The sequence below is a fragment of the Vanacampus margaritifer genome, chromosome 8, assembly GCF_051991255.1.
Source record: "Vanacampus margaritifer isolate UIUO_Vmar chromosome 8, RoL_Vmar_1.0, whole genome shotgun sequence".
Classification (NCBI taxonomy): domain Eukaryota; kingdom Metazoa; phylum Chordata; class Actinopteri; order Syngnathiformes; family Syngnathidae; genus Vanacampus; species Vanacampus margaritifer.
This window is the reverse complement of record NC_135439.1, coordinates 15,124,959-15,147,417: the sequence shown is the minus strand read 5'-3', so window position 1 is coordinate 15,147,417 and position 22,459 is coordinate 15,124,959. Positions and strand designations below refer to the sequence as shown.

The following is a 22,459-nucleotide window of genomic DNA, read 5'->3' as shown; positions in this document are numbered from 1 at the left end:
TTATTTTTAATATATTTGTTTTACTTTGATTATGGGTACAATTGACTTTACGTAGTTCATATAATATTCATTAGTGGTAGATGAGTACCGGTACTAGGAGCCGATTCTTGAGACGTCGGCAAATACTAGTATCGGCCACTGTGCGCAAATTAGAAGAATAGAAAACAGCCATTAATTTGATGCAACCTTGATGAAAAAGCCTTTCTTTAAAATTATTTGTCATTGTTTTTTTTATTTTATTTTATATTATTTTATTATTTTTACTTTTTAATGGTATTGGTATCGGTATCAGTGACTAGGGATAGACCGATTATTGGTGCCGATATTTTGCATTTTGACAAATATTGGCATCGGCCTTTTTACGAATCTGAAGGCTGATAAAGCTGGTATCTCACTGCAAAGTTTGGGTTTTCATCAGGATTTGTAAGATGTTTAAAGACAGTTTTAGCTCATCACAAAGACATTTTTAACATGTTCAGACAATTTTTCCACTGTCTGGGAAGATCTTTTGAAACTTTATACGAACCTGCAGCTGACCTTTTAATTAAAAGAAAAAGTAATTTAAAAAAGATTTGACACAATATTTTCTCTTTTACTGCAAATAATTATCGACTTAAAATATCGGTTATCGGCCTCCTTGACTACTAATAATCTGTTTTGGCCCTGAAAAAAAACATATTGATGTACTACTACTCAAGACTTGAGTACTCATCTTGGTATCGATCTGAAAAAAGTGGTATCGAAAATCCCTAGCTATGAGAAAAGTAATTAATGACTGTGCTGTATCTGCTGTACAAGCTGTGCACAGCAGTTAGTTTGAAGCTGTGTGTTGGTTGTGTGATCAACAGGTAACCCCTCTCAGTCCACCTCACTACACTACATGAACCCGTACCAGCTGAACGCCTATGCCATGGCACTGAAGGCTGTCGGGGAGATCATTCAGGATTATGACAGTGATAAGATGTTTCCCGCTCTTGGCTTTGGAGCCAAACTTCCTCCCGATGGACGAGTGTCCCATGAGTTTCCACTGGTAAAGTCGCTTTCCATTCAGAGACCTTTTTGCATTAAATGCTTTATGATACTCAAGTGGCATTTGCTGTTCCCTCCTTAGAATGGAAACATGGAGAATCCTTACTGCAACGGCATAGAGGGCATTTTAGAAGCCTACCACCAGAGTCTGAAGACAGTACAACTATATGGGCCGACCAATTTTGCACCAGTGGTGAACCATGTTGCAAGGTGAACAAACTATACAGGAATATCATGGCAATATGTGGGGGGGAAATAGCTAAAATATTTTAAAATGTTCATCCTTAATAGTCTCACAACAACGAAAAGATTTGTGTCCTCCTCATACTTGAACATAAACTTAATTTTAACCAAAATGTAGTAGGATTATGTATAAATCAAGTGTGCCAAAAATAGTGTCCACAAGTGCTCTCCCAACTCAGTTTTTTTTTTATCCATCTTTTTTTATCCAGACCAAAAACAGCACAGACTAAGTAAATAGGACTTGACATACTTGAACATGAATTTAGATCACATGACAGCTGTCAGCAGAGGTTTGATTTAGTCTACAGGACAAATGAAAAATGATGTATGAACATTAACATGCACTGACATACGCTATCATAAACAACTTGGGGGGGGGAGGATGTATAAAATTTGACATGCTCAAAATACACTTCAAAGCTAATATTGATCTCCTTCGCCTGATGCGATATGCAAATACAGACTGAAAACATCATCCTTTCACATTCTTTCTCAGGCGCTCTTAACAATTGACCTGTTTAAATTTTGCGTATGAAGATGACAAAATGACAATCTGTGAACGGAACAGCTTGTTCTGTCCTCCGGAGCAGTCACATTCTCTGTGATGAGTGTTATCTGATGAGCATTTTGTATGACAAAGCTCGTTGTTTGCTATTTGAAAACCCTGCGATGTCTAATTGAAGGTGTGTGCACACGCAGGTACGCGGCGTCAGTGCAAGACGGCTCCCAGTACTTTGTGCTCCTCATCATTACAGACGGAGTCATATCTGACATGGCTCAGACCAAAGAGGCCATTGTTAATGTAAGTGCGGGGAAGGCCACCACTCATTTGTTGAAGACACACTTTCATTTCAATGTTGCTCGTGAAGACGGGGGATGGGGGTCATTCATTAACATTTTGACACAATTTCCCCCAGGTGTCCAATTAAATGAACAAGCGAAGGATTATTATTATCGTTCCGAAATGTGTGTGCTTGTAATGGTCATTGACTAAAATTAATTTGCCACACGGTGAATGTATTCAACAAGTGTATTAAATACCTAAAAAACAGGATATTTGCTCTCTCCACAGACATCATTCTGCTTTCTCCCTCCCAAATGTATTTTATTTTTCTATCTCTGAATAGAAGCTTTTTTTCCCCCCTTGTTCTCTTCTTCTAAGCACCTATCACCTCCTCCGCAGCCAGCCGCAGGCTCAGAACACACAGCAGACTGGATTTAAAGGGAATTTGCGACTGTTAGTCAACACATTAGAACAGCCACACCTTCCTTTTAAGATCTTGCCTGCTGCTCTATCTCACAGTTTCTTCTATGACTGCTGACTGATGCTTGCCGCTTCCACTTCTTCCGCTTTCACATCTTTATGACTTGTTTTTATACATATTGGCAAGGTGTTTTCTCCCCCCAAAAAATAATAACAATGGCATGGGAAAAAGTTGCACGACGTTGTTGGGATTTGTCACTAACCTCTGTCTGTGAGAGTGAGTTTACAAACTGTAGCAGTTTTTGTTAGTCTACAAAAAAAAGTGTCACCTTCCCTCTGGCCCCTTTGCCGCCTCCCTTGGAAAAGTGAGACTGTTTCGCCCACACTTACAAAAAAAAAAGGACTTGTGCTGTCTCTTTCGTTCTCATCCCCTCTCGAGGATGAAATCCCGCTTCCACCAGACGTGTCACCCCTTTCCCTATAGAACCAAATCCTTCACAGCCTTTGATTTCTTTCGCCCTCTCATCTTCTTATTAACTGTCTGTCTTTATCCTTCATCTCCCCACATATGCCAAAAGCTCTCCGCTACACTTTAGATTGGACCAGGATTTTCTTGAATGAAACTTCAAGGGCTGCTCAGAAAAAAGGCAAAGCACGGGGGGTGGGGGTGCTTTTGGGGGTTTGGGGCCATCAACAAAGTGAAACCTAAGGGAAATGCAAGTCCTATCATGATCCATCCATATTCTATACTGCTTATCTTATTTGGAGTCTGAATGCTAAATAGAACATCATGGCAGCAGCGTGGGTTTTCTAAGTTCTAAATAGAGGACGTCGGGTCACCTGAATAGACATCTTATGCTGAAAAAGTGTGCGCCGGCTTGCACCTATGTCTTGATAAACACCCAATAAAGAAAATGTGTGCATGACATTTGCATTTAAGCAGCACATCCGCAGTGAGTTGCTGAGGAAATGGTTTCTTTGTTGTTTCATTATACTGACTCCAGGCTGTCAGCAGCATGGGAAAAAATAAGGCATGGTATACTGCCAGGTTATTTTGGGTTTTAATGTCATAGGCTGTGCGAGTGTGTGTGGGAGGACAGGCACTGACAGAAGTGTTGAATACTGATTATTACGTTGATGTGCGGTTGGGGAAGCAATGGTAAAAGAGGATCTCTAATTGTTCAGATAAATGTCATTAAAGTAAATAGCTGCAGTTGTTACACTAAAAGTCAGGCTGGCCTGCCTTTGGATAATATTGCTCGCCAATAAAGCATGTATTCAGCCATTTACCATTCACCCATTAGTCATCAGATTCAAGAGGGATAAGATGCGTCTACCATTTTGATTTGTTCTCCCATTTTCATCCACACCGCAAGTAGTGGTTTGTGAAATATGCACTTTACATTATTTCAAACATTTGTGCTATAGCATCTTCCCAAACTTTTTTTCAAATTTCTTAAAACCATTAGTGATTCAATAAATAAAACAAGAAGCTGACTAACCTCATGTAGTAGGCATATCCACCAAGGACATGCTAGAATGAGCATGTCTTCTGTGGGCGGACATTGCATTTTTTCGCCTAAATGTGAGCAGGCCAAACTGCAAAAAAAAAAAAAGCCTAAAATTATTACTCTGTATTTTGGGCCTGCATCATTTTCAAGTCCATAACAATGAAGTAAGTGCCACAGCAATAGAGAGGCCCTTAAAGTGTCCTAATCCACCACTTAATAAAACACTATCAGGTCACAATTTTACAAAATAATGTACAAATACAACGTGTGGCATTAAAGACAGAGAGTGAGCAATTTCACTGATTTGGAATGAATACCATTTTTACTAAAGCAACTCTAAACAACTCCTCCAAACCTCTACACTACAATGACAATATCACTTGGCGCAATCCACAATCAATATTTTTTATAAAACCAGAGAGGGTGATTATTTATAGATCATAAAATCTATCCTCCTTTCTTTGCTTCTGCCTGGAAGATAGCCGTCTACTCTAAATAATAATAATAATAATAATAAATAAATCATGTCTGGGTTGAAACAAGCCAGCCAGCAACAGAGTTGGCTGACCTATTTTCACAATGTCCAGTTTTTTCTTGAAAAGATTTTATAAATGATATATAAAAAAGAATACTCGCTGACATTCTTCCTCTACCTAATATGCCTCTTTTTTTGTGATTCTGAAATCTGATTGGTTGGAAAACACATCCATGGCTAATAGTGTGTACAATATATGTTGTGGGCCAGCACATGACATTGACATGAGATAACACATAGAAGCTGAAATCTGATCTAAAATGCACACTACTTGAAGCTGGGAATGCATAAACTAACACCATTTTATTTCAGTTTTAAAATCTAGGTCAATGCCTCTGGTCATGTTTGTATCAGAATGGCCTTGCAGGCTCTTGACTACAAGCCACTGGTGCCGGGAGGTCCTGAACATGGGGCAATGAAGCTTGCATAGCTTGCATCCATTTGTGTGATTTGCTGCAATGACGGCAAGCAAAACTCAATTATGGAGTGACTTGACCTATACAACACACTTTGTCTCCCATTAGCACTGCTTTAGAAGACACATTCACTTTTTGAGACCCTGAAAAAGCTGCTAACCAGAATTTTGAAATGATTCACTTTTTAGTTGCTGTTCATGCAATCACTATCACATATATATCAATCATTACTTTCATAACACAATATGCTATATATTGACATTTTTGTTTTGTTTTTATCTGTGACTGACAAGAGACAGTATTTGTTTGTTTTAGTGATAAAAGTACAAAGCCTCAATGCAAAATAAGCCTTTTGAGATTATTGTATTTGTAAATGTTTTGTTCTGATTCTGGTACTTAATATGTTACAATGAAATTGTCATACTTTATGATGCATAATATTTGATGTCGAATTTTATCGATGTGGACGAGTGGCTTGGGAGTGGATGGGCGAGTGACCGAGGACGGATGCTGTACAAACTGAAGATGGCATCTCCTCCCTTTCCCTCCTCTCCCAGCTCAAAACAGCTTCCATCCATTCAAAACCTCACGCAACATATTTTATCGCTCATCGCGGGGCTTGCCAAAACTTCCCTTGTGGACTGTTGAACTTGCGCTGCCACAGCAATATGTAAGCAGCTGTTTATCAGTGTAGCAGTTCATATTGTCACTTGATCTCAACTCCTCCTGCATGCAGATAAACATTTTGTGAGCAAAAGCTGATAGCAGGGCGCGTTCGGCTAAAAAGAAATGTTCATTCGGGGGATGAGAATGTTCCACTGCAGTACTTTACTTTCTCACCTTGCTTACACGACGTAATGCACTGATTTTGTCATTCCATACAAGCCTTGTGGGACTTAAAGGTCATTCCGCTAGTTATAGAGCGATTATAGAACATTACTGTGGCTGTACCATGCATAGCTGAGCATGTAACTGCTCTGATGTCACAATGTCGGTTACATTATACAAGCTTTCCTCCTCCCTGAAATGAAATAAAAGGTGGATATGGACAATTTTTAATTGCTCTGCTTTGATTATTCTGTAGGGTGCAAAGCTTCCAATGTCCATCATCATCGTCGGAGTGGGTCAGGCGGAATTTGACGGTATGGCGACTTTCATGCTTAAGCCTGCTGCAATGATAAATATTAATCGCCCCTTTAATGTAGGCGGGAAAAACACAGCCACGGTATTATGCAGATATTGCAGGGCTTATACTGTAGAATTGTCCTCGTTTTTCAACAAACCTGTGAACATGTATTTGGTATTGTGAGGAAATTGCTATCCAGAATTATTTGAGTCCGAGGTAAGTGCTTAATTATGAAATATAATGGCTGATGGTAATTACTGGCTTTGCAGTATTAAGAAGGAAAGATGATTGTGAATGTCAGAGGTCCTAATACAGAACTTCTCAGTTGATTAGATATATATGCAGCTACAGAACACTTAAAGCTATTCGCGCCAATTTTAATCATTTATTTTCTTTGCTTTCCACTCGCGCCTTTATGTTCTTGCAGCGATGGTGGAGTTGGATGGTGATGACATTCGTGTCTCTTCCCGGGGGAAACTTGCAGAGAGAGACATTGTCCAGGTAACAGCCTTTATCATAGCATAAATCTTTTAGGTATTCGCTGTCGTTTTAGAAACACTATCTAGGTTAGAAAAGGGAAAGCGGGGGGGGGGGGGGGGGGGGAGTTCCACACCGCACCATTCGTTCGAATAAAAATACGTATGCAATGTGTTGAATGGTGTTGAATAAAAAACTATCAAAATGAATTCATTTTAAAGTCCCATGTGTGTTTGCCTTTTTGCCACCAGTGACTGACAGTAATGTGTAATTTCCAGCACATTACTGTGCTTAATGTGCTTCTTATTTTAACACCCCTAGACCAAAAAGCCACATAAAACCAAAGAAAAAGCATAACACCCCTTCAAAGTTCATCTCTATGCTTGATAAACTAAGCTCACGTAATGTCATGTCATGTTTTACAGCAATTCCAGCTTGTTTGCTTTAGAAGAAAGTTTCTTGGGAAATTGTACTACCTTGGGGAAGTTTAGAAATTAAAAAAAGTAATAATGCTTCGAATAGTATTCCAATTTAATCCTCACGACAAAAGTGCTGCTTGTATTTAACCTGAGAGCTACTTCTTACAATGTGAAGGCTACGAGCCTACCAGTGTATCTGAAATGCCTTTTCCCACTAAGTTGCGGGGTTGGCTGCTTTATTTAATTATCAGTAGTAATTCAAATTAATGATATCCATTGATGTGAAAACACTGACCATGTTAATGGTTTAAGAAGATAGGAAACAGATAAATATCAATATTCAACAGTTTATTGCTACGTGTCTACATTTTCAAATGATCACATCTACAATGTTCATAAAAAAAGACAATAATGGGGTTTTCATCCAAATGTTTCAATTTTTTTGAGCAAACTTAGTGAAAATGTGCAAAAAGAATATGCGAATTATGCTTCAATTTGTTACTATTTTTTTTTTATATTGAGAACTGAGGAGACCGCGCCATAAGATGATGTCAAATGAGAGTGTCTCTTTTACCACAAGACACTCGACTGACTGTCAACAAAAGATTATTTCAATTTCTTTGTCTTCACAAATATACCTTACTTTATCATCCGCCGCCATTTTTTGTGACTACAATGTACGTGTGACGTAACATTTGGTATCCGGTCCTGTCATTGTTTTTCCGCAAAACCTATTTCCAGAGTCAAAATTTGCATTTTCCTTTTATCAATGCACTGAAAAATTCACTCAAGTGTAAAAACGTTTTGCAAATTGTAGGTCTTTTTCAAATTTCTAGCATTTCCATTCGTATTTTTTGAAAATTCTAATAAAAATAGTTGGATGGAAGCCCACCTAATGTCATTACTGGTGAACTATTTTTAGAACAGGCTACTGTCACCATGTTGGTGACACCCGCCCTGAAGCATTTTTATGTTGTCTTTGAATATGAAAACACAACCAACTATTCATTTGTACTCACTTTTGTTACAGAGGGTTTAGCTTTTAAGAGCTGTATTTTGATTTTGATTTATTTTACATCTACAGTTATATAAACTGTACACTGACTACTTTTCGTTGTGTCTGTAATTTTTTCAGTGTTGTCCCATGAAAAGATATCATTAAATGTTAAATGTTTTTTTTTTTAATATGACATCTTGTGTTGTTCCTCCTCAGTTTGTTCCCTTCCGAGATTATATGGACCGGACCGGTAACCATGTGTTAAGCATGGCCCGGCTGGCTAAAGACGTGCTAGCGGAGATCCCCGACCAGTTCATTTCCTACATGAAGAGTCGAGGGATTAAACCCAACCCGGCCCCGCCGCCGTACACGCCCACCGGACTCACACACCACCACACACACATCTGAACGTCTGATTGATGACTGACAGCGTGAAGCAGCCATCTTCATCAGGTTGCTTTTTCTTGAAGTGAAGATGCAAACTTTAAAGGACTCGTCAGCTAAAAGCCTTTTTTAAATCAGAACTGCGGCGTAGACTGTTTGACGTCTAAATGGACAGCAGGTCGGTTGAACAAAAAGATCATGTTGTGGTTAAAACTTGTGCCTGTCTGTGCTTGTTTCTGACAGTGTTTCAGGACATGTGAAGCACTACTTGTCAGTTTTTTGGTGTGGCCTAATCAAGTAATATTTTCAGGCACCTTTTCTTGTCTGGAATTAGTTTTTATATTTGGAGATTATCTCCCCATTTACGTAATGATACATCAAGAATGTTTAAGGAAAAGTACCTGTAGTGTCGTTTACAATTTAATTTATTCAAACATCAATCAGGTATTTCATACCCTCAGACCTTGAAAGTTTATAAGGGCATGTTGTACAAGAGTCCCGTTATTTACATTTTACTGTCAAATATTATTCAAAGTGGCATGGATAGTTGATCAAACTGAAGAAAAGATAAACCTATTTTTATTTGCTTTCCATATAAATAGAAAATTTAATCTATGAATGATTACAGGTTAATCGTTACACATGAATATATTTGATTAAAAATAATTTATTCAAAGAAATATAAAGCATATTTATTGATATTTTTGCAAGCATGATGAACTTTCTCTATCCGCACCATTTTTTGTTGTCTTGCTAACATATTAGCTTGCTAGCATTTGTTAGCATGCCACAATCAATAAAGGTAACTATTTGTTATTATGATTTGGTTTCAAATATTCTTCGTTGATAGTATGTGGTTGTACAACCTATTTTTGTTGTTGATGTCTGTATCTGCGGGAAGTAAAGTTGCAAGGGTCGGAAATGTTCTGGTACACTTTGGAACCTCTTAAGTCAGCCACAGCCCATTCCACTGGTTTGTTCATATCTTTGAAACAATTATGAAAATTGAATGAAACGGTCACAGGGTCAAAATAACACCACTGGCTGTTAAGCAGGTTGTCGTCCGGTGTAATTCTGTTTGTTGCTGTTTTCTTATTGTCGGCCTTTTGAAACTTGAGCCATATTGAACAAAGAGCCAGGACAGAGACGTATGTAGCGCAATCATTGCTAGGCTACTCCTATATTGTTCTTCTATATTGTATTGTACATTCCATTTCCAGTTCCTCATTGACATTGGCACCAATCTGTGATGGTCTCATTTAAAAAAAACAAAGAAAAAGCAAAACACATTTTTTGTAGAACTTTTAGATGCAAGTCTAAAAATATAAGCTGAAGTCATGTGATTTGCTGAAGTACCACATGAAGGTGATTATTTTCCTCTATTGACTTTAGGGCCATTACAATTTTGAGGTTTCACTATGCTGTATTCTGGAAAGTCCATGTGAAGTTTGGCTGGGGTAATTTAAAAGTTGGAACATTTCAAGGCTTTAAAAAAATAATAATAATTTTTTAAATAGAATAAACTGTGCTTTTACATTAACTGTTAATTTAATTAAATTGGATTTATTTAGGTCAGTCGCAATTTAATCAAGTTATTTTAATGAATGAAAGAGTTTGTGCTATGTGCAATTAGCTGAGGCTATCAACTGAAAAGGAAATACGTTCTGGCTTTAACAATTGGTTTATGAATATGTAGGAGGAACTATTAAGGTCTCATAGACTAGCAAGCATTTTGCAAAACAATTTCTTTAAATTCCAGTCAGATCTTACATACAGTATTAAAATGTTCCACCTTTTGCAACCCTAATTAAATGATCTAATAGTCACCCACTCACAGAGTTGCTGCTGGGGTAAAAAGTTAGACTACAAAGTGTGGCAAACTGGCTTTGAGCTTGTTTAGATGCTTATAATTTTGAGTTAAAATTGCGCCTACACATATCCAAGAAAGCTACCTGACATACCATACATACTCGAAGAGGAATGGATGGCGGATGGAGATTATTGGGAAAGCACATCTTGTTTTTGCCATGAGGCTTAACGGTCAGTAAATCTGAACCTGTCACAGTTCTAAACATAAAGTGGTGAGACCCTATTAGTACAAATCCATTGCCCCCCCCCAAAAGCTGTGAGGCATCAACTGTCAGGTACCCTTCATTCGCACAGACATTGCATCACATCTCAGAGTTCTTGCCGCCAGTGTTCTTCACTGTGAATTTTCATTTCACGTAGTTGTCCTTCCATTTGTTGCAAATGTGGTGGAGCGGCAGGTCATAAATTGTCAAAAGTCATTTGTTATATTATGATCATGCGCGCAATGTACAATGTCTCTACAATTGAGTACTGTGCTGTAGCCACCTGCATTCTTCGCTATTGGTTTAGTGAGCATAAAGTAGACACTGAAGCATAAAACAGCTGGCACCAACATCACATATCCTCTATATGGCATCAAACTTGTGACCCATTCTCCAACAACAACAAAGAGAAAAGTGGGACAGTCTTATGATGTGTTGCCTTTTGAATACAAAGATCAATACAAGTCCAGAGAGGAGTTCTAGCACATGGCACCATTGCCAGAAACAGCTCTGCGTTTTCTGTTGCAGATCCATTGTTTATTTTTGGGTTCATTACTTCTTGTATATGAGCTCTTCTATTTCAAGCTTTGGGCTCTATTCGTGTAGGCGGTGCACAAAAAATGACGAATCCTGATTTTCATGCAAGCGCAAAGCTCGCTGTATGTGTTGGCCAATTTGGCAGACCAGTCTGCGACAAGATGGTCAGTTCGGCAGAACTTTGACATGTGACACACGCAGTGACAATTTGGCGGTGGCAGGAAGTCGGTCGAAACGTACGCCTGCTGAGATCACATCTAAGTCTTTTGGTAGACTGCTGGTGTAACAAGATTTGGGTGAATTTTGATGGAGGCACACTGCGGACTTGTGTGGTAAATGTCAGAGATATGTAAACAGCAGGCATCAAACCCTCTTAATCACTGTATAAATCAATTCTTTGGATCTGTTATTATGAAATCGTAATCAATTCGCTGCAATTTTGCATCGTCCTCATCCGCACAGAGATGTTTCGATGCAAGGCTGTCATTGTGCTACAATTAAAGGGAATGAGAGGAGTCACGTCACTGCCGCAGCTGTGCATCAGCGACATCCCTCTGCTGATTACGCCGGCTTGCGTTCATCTTCAAAATTACCAAAACTCGGTCTAACTTGCCTCTGTACAGATTTTTGCAAGTCACAGAAATAGAGCCCTTTGTGTTTAAATTAAAAAGTCAATAGAGAAAAGAGTAACCCTTTATATGAAAACGAACCATGTCATACTATTAAGCTTGACAATAAGACATTATAACGTTGGGATCAGTGTAGAAACATAAAAACAGAAACATGATGATTAAATAAAATGAAAGAATAACGTACTGATATGTCATTGTTATAAATAGAACAATATGTTATTTTATAACTGAATACAACTTTTGCTAATTTTGTCAGCATTCCTCTCATTGTCACCATCATCTCTTTTTTTTATGTGGGGTTTTGCTTTCCACCCTAATATTCCGTGATGATTGCTTTTGAGGTGTCCTTTCCTTTAAAAGAAATCACTGACTCGTTCATTTAGTTTCCAAATGTAGCATAAAAAGAGACGTACATATGTGACAGTTCATTGGCATTTTTTCACTATTGGACGCAACAGGTAAATATTTTGTGTGGAAGGAAACCATTTACAATGAAAATGTAAATGGATATCAATATGCATGAGAATGTAAAGCATACATAAATGCTGATTTGCATATTGATCCTAGCAGCACTTTTATATTAAAGAGTGCTTATTGAATAAGTTTGATATTTTTCGAGAAATACTGCTTTGAATATTTTTTTGTATTTATGAAAGGCCATTACTCCTGCCATCAATTACACATAATTTCCCTTTCTGGTTGGATGTTTGATATGGATGGACTGCATGCGTCCTTACGTGTTTTTATACTGTCACTGCCATTTTAGGAAATAGAAACCAGCCCAACAAGACAACAAGCATGTCAGTTTCTCCTCTGTTGTAACTGCTTCTCCTAACAATTCTTCTCTCACCAGTGGTAAAATAAAAATAAAAATAAACTCAATTGTAGCATGTAATTAGCATGTTACAGTTTATTTTTTTAATGCCACAATCTATCTTTGTTGTTTATAAAGCATTTATTTCTCTTGTTTTTTTTTGCATGACACTCTTGCTTTCAACTTTGTTGTACATGATTATTGTCAAATGGTTGGTTGTGAAATGCTTTGTAATGGATTGCCTTAAATTAAAGTTCAATTTAAAAAAAAAAAGAAAAATCAACACTTGTAGTGTCATTATATGGCATCTGTGATTTCAGGGTGGCCAAATAAACCTTTTTATTGGTCTGATTTTTTTGGCTGACCAGCGACAGGAGCAATCTGACTGATGTTGTTACCGACCTTGACTTTGTCGATGAGTTTGTGATACTTGCGGCATCAGTGGAAGTCCATGATTTTGATTTTCTGATTTTGCATTGGATCAATGATAAACACACACACACACACACAATCAGAAAGTGTGTAAAATCCCAACTGAGAGATTAGAATGAAGTAGCGATGTAAGTCCCCAACAAAAATTCTAATTTCCAGGCCAACCTGTCTTATCCATTTATTACCTGGGAAAATAATAAATCAAGTGAGGTCATTTTACTACTTATCTTGAAATTCTGCAGAAATGACAGCCATCTCGGTCCAATATCATACCCGCCACCTCCCCTCCCCCCGTTTTGTTTGTTTGTGTGTTTGTTGTTGCTTGATCACTGCCCGCTTTCTGCTCATGGGAAATATCTGGCTCTATGTCTATTCATACGAGATCCGTGCTGCCTTTGTATAAGGGTGAAATAAATATGGTGATATTGTCTATAATGGACATGCCAACTTCATCTTCAAGTGTGTTGGACACCATGTTGTTGATGTCCCCCTCGTCCTTCCACACCTCGGCGTGTCATTCGTTCACCCTTATAGAATCATAATACATTTGATTATTTATTAAGCTTGTTTCTTTTGGAATTCTTCCATTTGATCATCCGTATAATCTGTCATTGGATCAACAACTTTTGATGGTGAAGGACAGGAGACAATGGGTGGTATTTGAGGACACCGTGTGTTTGTTTGATGGATATATTGACTCGCATTCCATCACCATTTGCAATTTGCTCTCTTCACTAAAACAGAAAAAATAATTGGCCTTGCTTGACCACTACTCTTCCATCTGACTTTCTCTAGCTGGTAATATAAAAGCTCATAAGTAATTTTTTTGATTGTCCCTGCTTATTCATTTTCACGTAAAAATCGTGACTTTTGACTCACCGTCTGTTGCTGTTGTAGATGAGAATATAGCATCGCCAGTTTCAGCTATTCCAATCACCAATAATCGTAAAATATTCATACCAGCAGGACCATTGGACTGGCAGCAAGGAATGAGGGCAGCATCGTCAAGTGAAGCTCCATCTCCTCTGCCAAAATACTGCACAGGCAACAGCTGTGTGATAATGAGAACGTTATTCATATAACAACACACACCAACAGAGGCCAGTACCCTGAAGCAGTGGCGTGCACAGAGGTTTTGGGGGGCAAGTGCTCCGGGAAGGGGGGGGGGGGCTTTTTGTGCACAAGGAATATACCTTACTGACAATTCCGAGATGATGTCACAAGTCAAGATGGCCGTCAATTTGGTGAACGAAATCTATCTGCTCTTTGAAAAGCGTTGGACTTTGGATTGTTGTAATTTGATTTGTGAGGATTATTTTGATATCAAAATGTGATGACATGTCGTTTGTATGATAGTCACAGGAAAAAGCATTACAATCCGCTGTTTGTTTTCACCGTATAAAGGAAGCATTTGCATTGTGTTGCATTGGAAACATATCAGAAATGCCCGAATGTTCAGAAATGTCAATAGAAGTTTTAAAATAAACATTACACACATAATAATAATTAATTTGTTTGTACTAAATTATAGCTAATAATAGCTTCATGCCTGCTGATTTAGTACAAACTACTTTAAAAAATGATTTTTCAATACAATTAACCTTAAGGAGCAAATTAATATTAAAATGGGATCTTTAAAATGTGCTAAACTCTAGTTATCATGACTCTCTCTGGCCTTAACCTTTCATCTTCATGTGTCTTTTGATTTCATCCAAGCCAAGCCATCTGAGCAGAGCGATACTTCCCCAGATTCCTTTTCTTTCCCCTTTCCAGCCTCTCCTTTCTAGGCATTATGCTACAGTTACTAAATAAATAGACCAATTTTAACCAAACAGACCAATGGCATGAGAATGAATAAGACTGACTGTTGTCATTAGAAGAAGGCAAAAGGGTATTTTTCACAGGCAATTAACAATTCCAAACATCCAGGCATTTCTGATATTTCCACAATGCAACTCAATGCAAATGCTTCGATCACCAATGACGGATTGTTTTTTTTGTTTCTGTGACTACTAGCATAACACAAACCAGACACAACTCAGATCATCACATTTTGAAGTCAAAACAATCCCCACAAATCAAATTACAATAATCCAAAATCCAACGCTTTTCGATGCATGGATCACAGAGAGCTTCCTTTCACCGTCATTAGTCTTCTTCTTAATCTATTATTGAATCTGCATATAGCATTTTAAACTAGGTGGCTAATATTGGCTAATTTATGCTCAGTTGTTTGTGCTGTATGAGACATGCTACTTCACAACAAAATGATTTTAGTTAGGGAATAGAGGGCAAACAAACAATCCAATTTAACTAGATTCACAACAAAGTTACCTGGCTGGGGTGGAGCAGCAGGGGAAGGAGATGCAGGTGTGTGTGTGTCTGTCCCACACCGCGACCGTGGGTAATTAGCGCTCACGTGACAAAGGAAGAGAGAGAGAGAGAGAGAGAGAGAGAGAGAGAGAGAGAGAGAGAGAGAGAGAGAGAGAGAGAGAGAGAGAGAGAGAGAGAGAGAGAGAGAGAGAGAGAGAGAGAGAGAGAGAGAGAGAGAGAGAGAGAGAGAGAGAGAGAGAGAGAGGCGGGGGGGTTGTGCAGCTTTTCTAAAAGATTGTGTCAACAATGACCTGTCCTCAGTAAAGTGTTTATTTTAAAAAAAAAAAAACGAACTTTCCAAAAGGCACTTTTTTTTTAGAGAGAGAGGGCAGAGGGGCAAAGGTGTGAGCTTGTGTCTGTCTCTCACAATCTGCTTTTATCTCACACTCAGGATGTTCATCCGTCTTGCTTTCCTGCTCTGTATCCTGTCTCTGAAAACTGCGAAGTTCTTTGGCTCTTGCTCTGTGACACTCTTAACTTGCAGCTCTCCGGACACCACCATTCGGCTCTGTCATTGCCTGCTATTCCTCTTTATGGTGTAGAAATAGGGTGTAAAGTTATGTCCTTTTTCTTCTTCTTCAGTGTTCACGATAGACAAAAAAAACCTTAAGGAGGAATGCCAAAATTTAAAAAATAACTAAAAATAACATTTATTATATTGAGCTAATGTTGCAGGCCTGCTTGGTTTGGTTGTTGTTATCTGGTTAGCTAACATTAACTATGTTGTGGTATAGGTTAGGGTTGAATATGTCCCTCTGACACAACCCCAGCACCAAGTCAGGTCCTTCTGTAAAATTGGTCTAAAAGTGCGAAGCAAAGGTCAAAAGAAGCCCATCTCCATAATTTGCATCCAATTATAATTACATTGTGTGGTCATATAAGTGGAAAGACCAACAATGTTATAGGTGAAAAGTCGCCTACGTAATAATTCATGAATGAACTTGGAATTCCGCCTGTTCTCCCAATGGATCAACGAAGTTCGCATTTATAATATAATCCACAAACTTTGGAATCCAAAGTAGGTTGCTCAGTGATGTAATCTCGCTGTCAATTAGTTCAGCTTTAATGATTTATGAACTGCATCTTCATCAGTGGATTCGCATCCAAATGAATAACTCAGCTTTAATTATTAATGCCATCCAACCCATCTTAATCCAGACATAATCAAGTATATATCAATCCATATATCAGATGCAATACCATGAATGCAATCTAATGTCTTTAACACCGGGGGGGGGGGGGGGGGGGGGGCACACGAATACAGTCTTAATGTAGCAGCAGGGGAGAAAAAAATCTGTCTGTCTGGCTTTTGAAACTATACTGGGGGGGGCGGGGGAGCACGAATACAGTCTTAATGTAGCAGCAGGGGAGAAAAAAAATCTGTCTGTCTGACTTTTGAAACTATACTTCTATTGCATCAAGCAAGAAAAAGAAATTATATATATATATATATATATATATATATATATATATATATATATATTAGCCTCGCTGCCTTCTGCTTTCTTCTCACTACTAACATTAACATACCGTTTTGGTGTAAAAAAAAAAAAAAAAGGAAAAAAAAGAGACCATTACAAATTCCACAGTCTGTCGCCATTTTATCCAAGTTATCACTACTGCAGGACAGCAGGCATACATACATAGTTTTTACTTTTGAAAGATGGTTCTTGTGCCATTTATTAACATTACAGTGACGCTATTTATACCACTAATATTAATTTCAATGGGCCACTTTGAAAATTGTCTAATTTCATTAAATTATTCTGTATTGCAACTTGTGTGATATCAAAAGCGTGATTTTTCAAAAGTTTGTTTGGTTTTAATAAAATGTGTCTAAAATAAGCATAAAATACAAGTATGCCTAAAGTACTTTTGGGTTCGATATTGATTTATGAGGTACTTAACCCCTGGGCGTGATTTTATTTTGAAATGGCTTGGTCAGAACCAACAAAAAGCCAAAATTTGGTCAAATAACACCCAGGGGTTAAACTGCACCAGTATTTAGCAAATATTGATTGAAGTTGAAATATTAATTAAATATAATTTTTTGTCAAATGTGGCTGGCTTGTCTACCTACTTGTGCCGCCATGAGTGCATATTTGGACAATGTGTCCTCCGTTACGCAGGTAAAAAAAATAAAAAATAATAAAAGTGATAATATAGTGCTGTGGTGCCTGTCAGAAAGTGATACCTCATACCTGTGATGAGAGTGTGCATCAATCTGCACCATTTGCTTCCATGCATGCATGCACAGGGTGTGTTCAATACAGTGGGAAGGTAGCCAAAATAAAATCATATCAGGTAGATGGCGCCATCTTCTGGGCAAAATAGGTGTTGACAGAATTAGAAAGAGATGGCTCATCTCAAAATGTTATAATTATAATTTATCACACAGCAAAAACTGTGTATAGCATTTATTTAATATTAATGCATCAGATTTATAGTGCTTTTCTATCTAATCTGCCAATGTGTGCCTACCTCCGACCACCACCAAACATTCGCACTTTCCATACACCAATGTGAGTATCTGGAGGTAATGTGTATTGAAAGGTATCTCACATCAGTCTACAGTTTTACAGTATTTTTTTCTCTTTTTTTCCTTTATCGGCACATGAGATAAGTGCAGTACATGAATGCAATTATTGGCTGGATTGCCTTTTTAACTAGAAATGATCATTTTGTGCCACTGTCTCGGCATCACTCCCACCCTCTCGTCTTCATTTCAGGATTCAGTATAAAATAGAACCATCAATGACCAGGCTAGAAGCTACCCCATATTTGGGTTAATATGATGATGATGATGATGATGATTATTATTATTAATAGTAATAATGATGATGATGATAATAATAATAATAATTATAACAACAATAATAATAATAATAATAATAATGTAGTTATTATTATTATTATTACTATAATTATTATTATAAAGATCCCTAAAATTTGCGGGGCGCTTAACGGGCCATATACGCTTATCCGAGCGCTCCATAAATAAAAATGCACTTGATGAGGACAAGAAGTACAGAAAATGTATAGACAGAAGTACTGATGCCAATCGGTAGAGGCCAGCAGAACTAGGTGTGCGGACGGAAGCAACGAAGAAGTAGTTCGTCTTTTCTACCGCGAGGTTGGCACCGCTGCTGTACGTGATAGTCTGTGACAAAGATCAACAATGGCTGGAATAGCAAAGTCGTCTCAAATCAACCGTCAAACGACTCAGATCATCGAATGTCTGTTTGCGGACGACGACGAAGTTAACTCTCGTCGATTCAATGGAGATTTGGAGACAGACAGCCCAATGGACGAAGGTAAATTAACCATGAAGAGATTCATTATGTTTTAATTGGAAACGACTTTTCTAATATGTATATACCAAGCATTCGGGTTCATTCGAGTTTAAAAAATAATAAATAATAATACTTAGATGTTATGCAGATGCTCGAGTCCGTTTACTTTCCACAGCGTCTACCTGTGCTGCTGTGCGTCTAATGTTTGAATTAAGAGTTGCTCCAAATACTTATTTGTACGTGTCAGTCGAGTCGACACAACAAACCAAAATGTGAATAAGGGTGAACTAATAAGTACAGTATTTAAACCTTTTCCACCACCTACAGTACTCGAAAACGAAAGGTGAAATAAAACAACAGGGCGTGTCCTTCCAGGAAACAATGCACCATCGACAAACAACTGATAGAAAAAAATAATAATATAAACGCGATCAAATAAATTCAAAAACTTACCTTTATTGCTCAAAAAAGGCCACTTGATTAGGTACACCTGCGCAACTGTAAGGGGATGATTTATTACGTTTTTAGTTATAGTTACTGCTTCATTTTAATGACGTGTTGCTTCACGGGAGGGCCACGAAAAGAAACTACTAAGCAAGTTTTAATTTAACACAAAAACTGAAGTTATTAGTAGGTTATTAGACATGACCTACAGGAGTCCGATGTTTACGATGGTCGGATGTACGACGTTTCTAGTTTACTAACGGTGAAGAGTTCGGAGTTCTAATGTTCAGACTTTAGAATTTGCATTTTACAGTGACTCACAACAATACTGAATATACTTTTGTATACTACGCTACTGTATTTTAATGGCAGTCTTGGAGAACTAAGTATTTTTTTAAGTGGCCTGGTGTCAAAAGTTGAAGAACCATATTACTAAAAGTTACAATCAGTTACTGTCATACTTTTTATACAAATGACTTTACTGTGTTAAACTATGCTAACATTGCGCAAAACCTCTTTGTAAAATAAGGGCCCCTGTCTATTTTGTGATATTAAAATGTTCTTAACAGACACAGAGATAGCATTTTTGTCAGTGTTGCAATACTGATTCCCCATTAATTACTACCAGAAAAGTTGACAATTTAATCTTGGATAAAATACGATCTTCTCTGGTCTATTGTTTGTCTAATTTAAAACACAGAATAGACCTTAATTATTTCATTTGTCACTCATTTGATGACGTTTTGTAATTGTATCTAATTAACTCTATTTGTTCTCCAGAAGAAAAGTTTGATCCAGTTCCAATAGCTGATAAACTGAAAGAAGTGGCAGAGTCTCTGAATCAAGATGCAAAATTTAAGGCTGCCCTGGACGACCTTAAGCTTGCATTAGGACAAGAGGTAGGCACACACAAATAAACCGTCATTGCCACTAACTAAAGCCTAAAAATAATTTTGAGCATTTTTACTCAAATAATGGGAATTGTGTAGTCTTTTAAAGGGAAAAACTCACAGTTAATAGACGCACCTCACATTTTATTCTTGTACTGTAATTTAGCTCCTTAATTTTTATTAAAGTCAAAATGATCTTCATTAACAGCGCATTATTCTGTGTGGATGTTTTGCCTTAAGAAAAAAAAAACCTGGCAAGATATGCTTTCATTTCTGCTTTCTGAGAAATACTTTAATTCTCTGCAGGCCAAGGGAGCCTTTAGCCGTAGCGTGAACGCTTTGGTGCAGACTCAAATCTCCCAGCAAGCTGTTGATGTGGCTCCAGAAATGCAACTCATCAAAGTTTGTTTTGCCTTCGGGCTTTTCGTGAAGAAATCGTGCCCCGAGCTGAAAATCAAAGCCCAGAGTGCTGTGTCCACATTGCTGTACAACAGCCGTGTTGTCACATGGGTTACTCAGCAAGGTGGCTGGGTGAGTAGATTTTTTTTCTCTCTCTTTTTGATGCTGAAGAAAGTCAAGTGACTGCAACTCACTCGTAGGGTTACAGTTTTGATGTCAGCAATTTATCAAGTTATCCCAATTCCTGCGTCTATTCAGTCATTTCTTTGCATTTAAATTTGTGACTATTAATGTGTAATGCAAATCCACTTGTCACTTTTCCACCACAGTTCAGTTTTTCCCCCTCCACTTACCTCAGTTTAGAGCAGTCATTTTTTTGCTTCAAAGTAGTCCTTACAAGACTGAAAAAAATGCATTGAATCATTTGCAACAGTAACTCGAACAAACAACAATGGAGGAGTGGTAGTAGCAACTTTTTCCAATTTCAAGTTATCAATATCACTTAGATCTGTGAAAGAAGAAATGTTGCCTGACATTTAAACTGCTCTTACGGGGGGGTGTCTTTGATATTACATGTGCTTTCTGGGGGATTCGTGTTTGAGTGTGTTTCTTGCTTCATTTCTTGCAGGAAAAAGTGAGAGAGGATATTGAAGGCATTTGAATCGTGTTTCATGGAGGAGGAAACCTACTTGAACAACAATGCCGCACCAACAGCACTTCTGGAGCCATCAGCAAAATAAGAATTTTGAACAACACTTATTAGATTGTGATTGACAAGGATTAAGAAATCAACCTTTTAGACACAAATGATGTGAAATTTGAGAACCTGCCGCCTTACATACCCTCTGTTTACAGTTAAGTCCATTGGTTCCTTATAAAAAAAAATTTTTTTTAAATAATTGACTGTTTTTGCTTTAATATTCCTCTAAAATTACAAAGTATTTCCTTATCCATTTTTTTTCTTTTATAATGCACTTTGCCACAAAGCCTCATACCCCCTTGTCGATTACTGTTAAATCAGGTCAAGTGATTAAGTTCATATGAACTGTGAAAGGAAATACTTGAAATTTGTACATTGATCTTTTGTAGAGCAAAAACAATGTTTTCAATATGCTCTGTAATATGTACTGGACATGAAATGCAATTTGTATTACCTATTATTCATATGGTAGAAAATGATAGTTTACTGTTAATTAACAAAATACATAATAGAGAAAATGTGTTACATTACTGTAATTTGGAGTTATTCACACATTGTTCAAATAACATCACGCACCATATACGTATGTAATGTATATCTTCACACAACACAATATTACAACATTCACACAAAAACATTTAGATTAGTCCTAAAATCTACATTTTGGAACCATTTAAAAACGATTGGACGACAATGGTGAAATTTCAAGTTGACATTATTAAATTAACACTGCGCACAAAGATCATTAATTCTGCTTTTAACATTTGCTGGTGTGAGCTTTAAAACATTTTTTTATTTTTAACCTCTGCCCGTTCCTGAAGTGATCTGGCGGCACTCACCAAGGAAGGTGCACTTGACACTTTGATAATCGCCAGTATATGCATTTAATCACGGCGATGTATTTATTTATGTATGCACACAGTTAGGCCCATTTGTGATCCGAATAAATATCTTCATTTCATTCGATAGTTTTGGTCACTGCCTTGTACGTTTACTGTCAAATAAATATACATCATCTACCGTTCATAGTGTGTTGTGTGCTGTGATTATGTATTGTAGGTCCTACTATATGTTACCTTCTCTAGAATTTTTTATTTATTTATTTTACATTTAAAGTCTCTCCCCTGAGGTAAACCTTTCAGTATTGTCGCAAAAGGATTTATTTTACAACCAAAGTGTCCTTATGAGGTATTTATAGGCTGTAGCTTTTTGTTTGTAATCTCTTTGTGGGCTCAATTTTCCCATCGTGCTAAAGGAAATGGTTTAGCACTTAAAATCTCATTGCTGAATTGCCATTAACACATGTTCAACATTCTTTAGTATTGCCTCCAGCTTTACTCCTACTCATCATTCAATCCATGCATGTGGGTTCAAACCACATGGAAGTTTTCCCAGTGCCTACCATTTTATGAAACACAATTATATTCCGTGTAAGGAGCAACTAAACTGAGGGAAAATAAACGCAATAAAAGGATGAAACGCGACATAATTATGAGCACTAGGATACAAAACAATGTGTACTTTGCTCCTGT

The 22,459-nt window shown here is 37.5% G+C and overlaps 2 protein-coding genes across 4 annotated transcripts in view; both read left to right on the top strand.

Moving 5' to 3' along the window:
* cpne5b (copine Vb) overlaps positions 1-9,157 on the top strand; it is a 94,911-nt gene extending 85,754 nt beyond the window's left edge. For all 3 annotated transcript variants that reach the window (XM_077573729.1, XM_077573730.1, XM_077573731.1), the window contains 6 exons: positions 849-1,030; positions 1,112-1,239; positions 1,972-2,074; positions 6,023-6,080; positions 6,492-6,565; positions 8,174-9,157. In XM_077573729.1, coding sequence (XP_077429855.1) covers positions 849-1,030; positions 1,112-1,239; positions 1,972-2,074; positions 6,023-6,080; positions 6,492-6,565; positions 8,174-8,365 — 737 coding nt within the window. In that variant the 3' untranslated portion in view covers positions 8,366-9,157. The remainder of the gene's footprint in view (positions 1-848; positions 1,031-1,111; positions 1,240-1,971; positions 2,075-6,022; positions 6,081-6,491; positions 6,566-8,173) is intronic.
* Positions 9,158-18,304: 9,147 nt separating this feature from the next.
* Positions 18,305-21,951, top strand: LOC144056976 (uncharacterized). Its single transcript, XM_077574149.1, has 4 exons — positions 18,305-18,515; positions 19,719-19,837; positions 20,135-20,359; positions 20,856-21,951. Exons 1-4 carry the CDS (start codon positions 18,380-18,382, stop codon positions 20,886-20,888), a joined length of 513 nt encoding a protein of 170 aa, XP_077430275.1. The 5' UTR covers positions 18,305-18,379; the 3' UTR covers positions 20,889-21,951.
* The last annotated feature ends 508 nt before the right edge of the window (positions 21,952-22,459 follow it).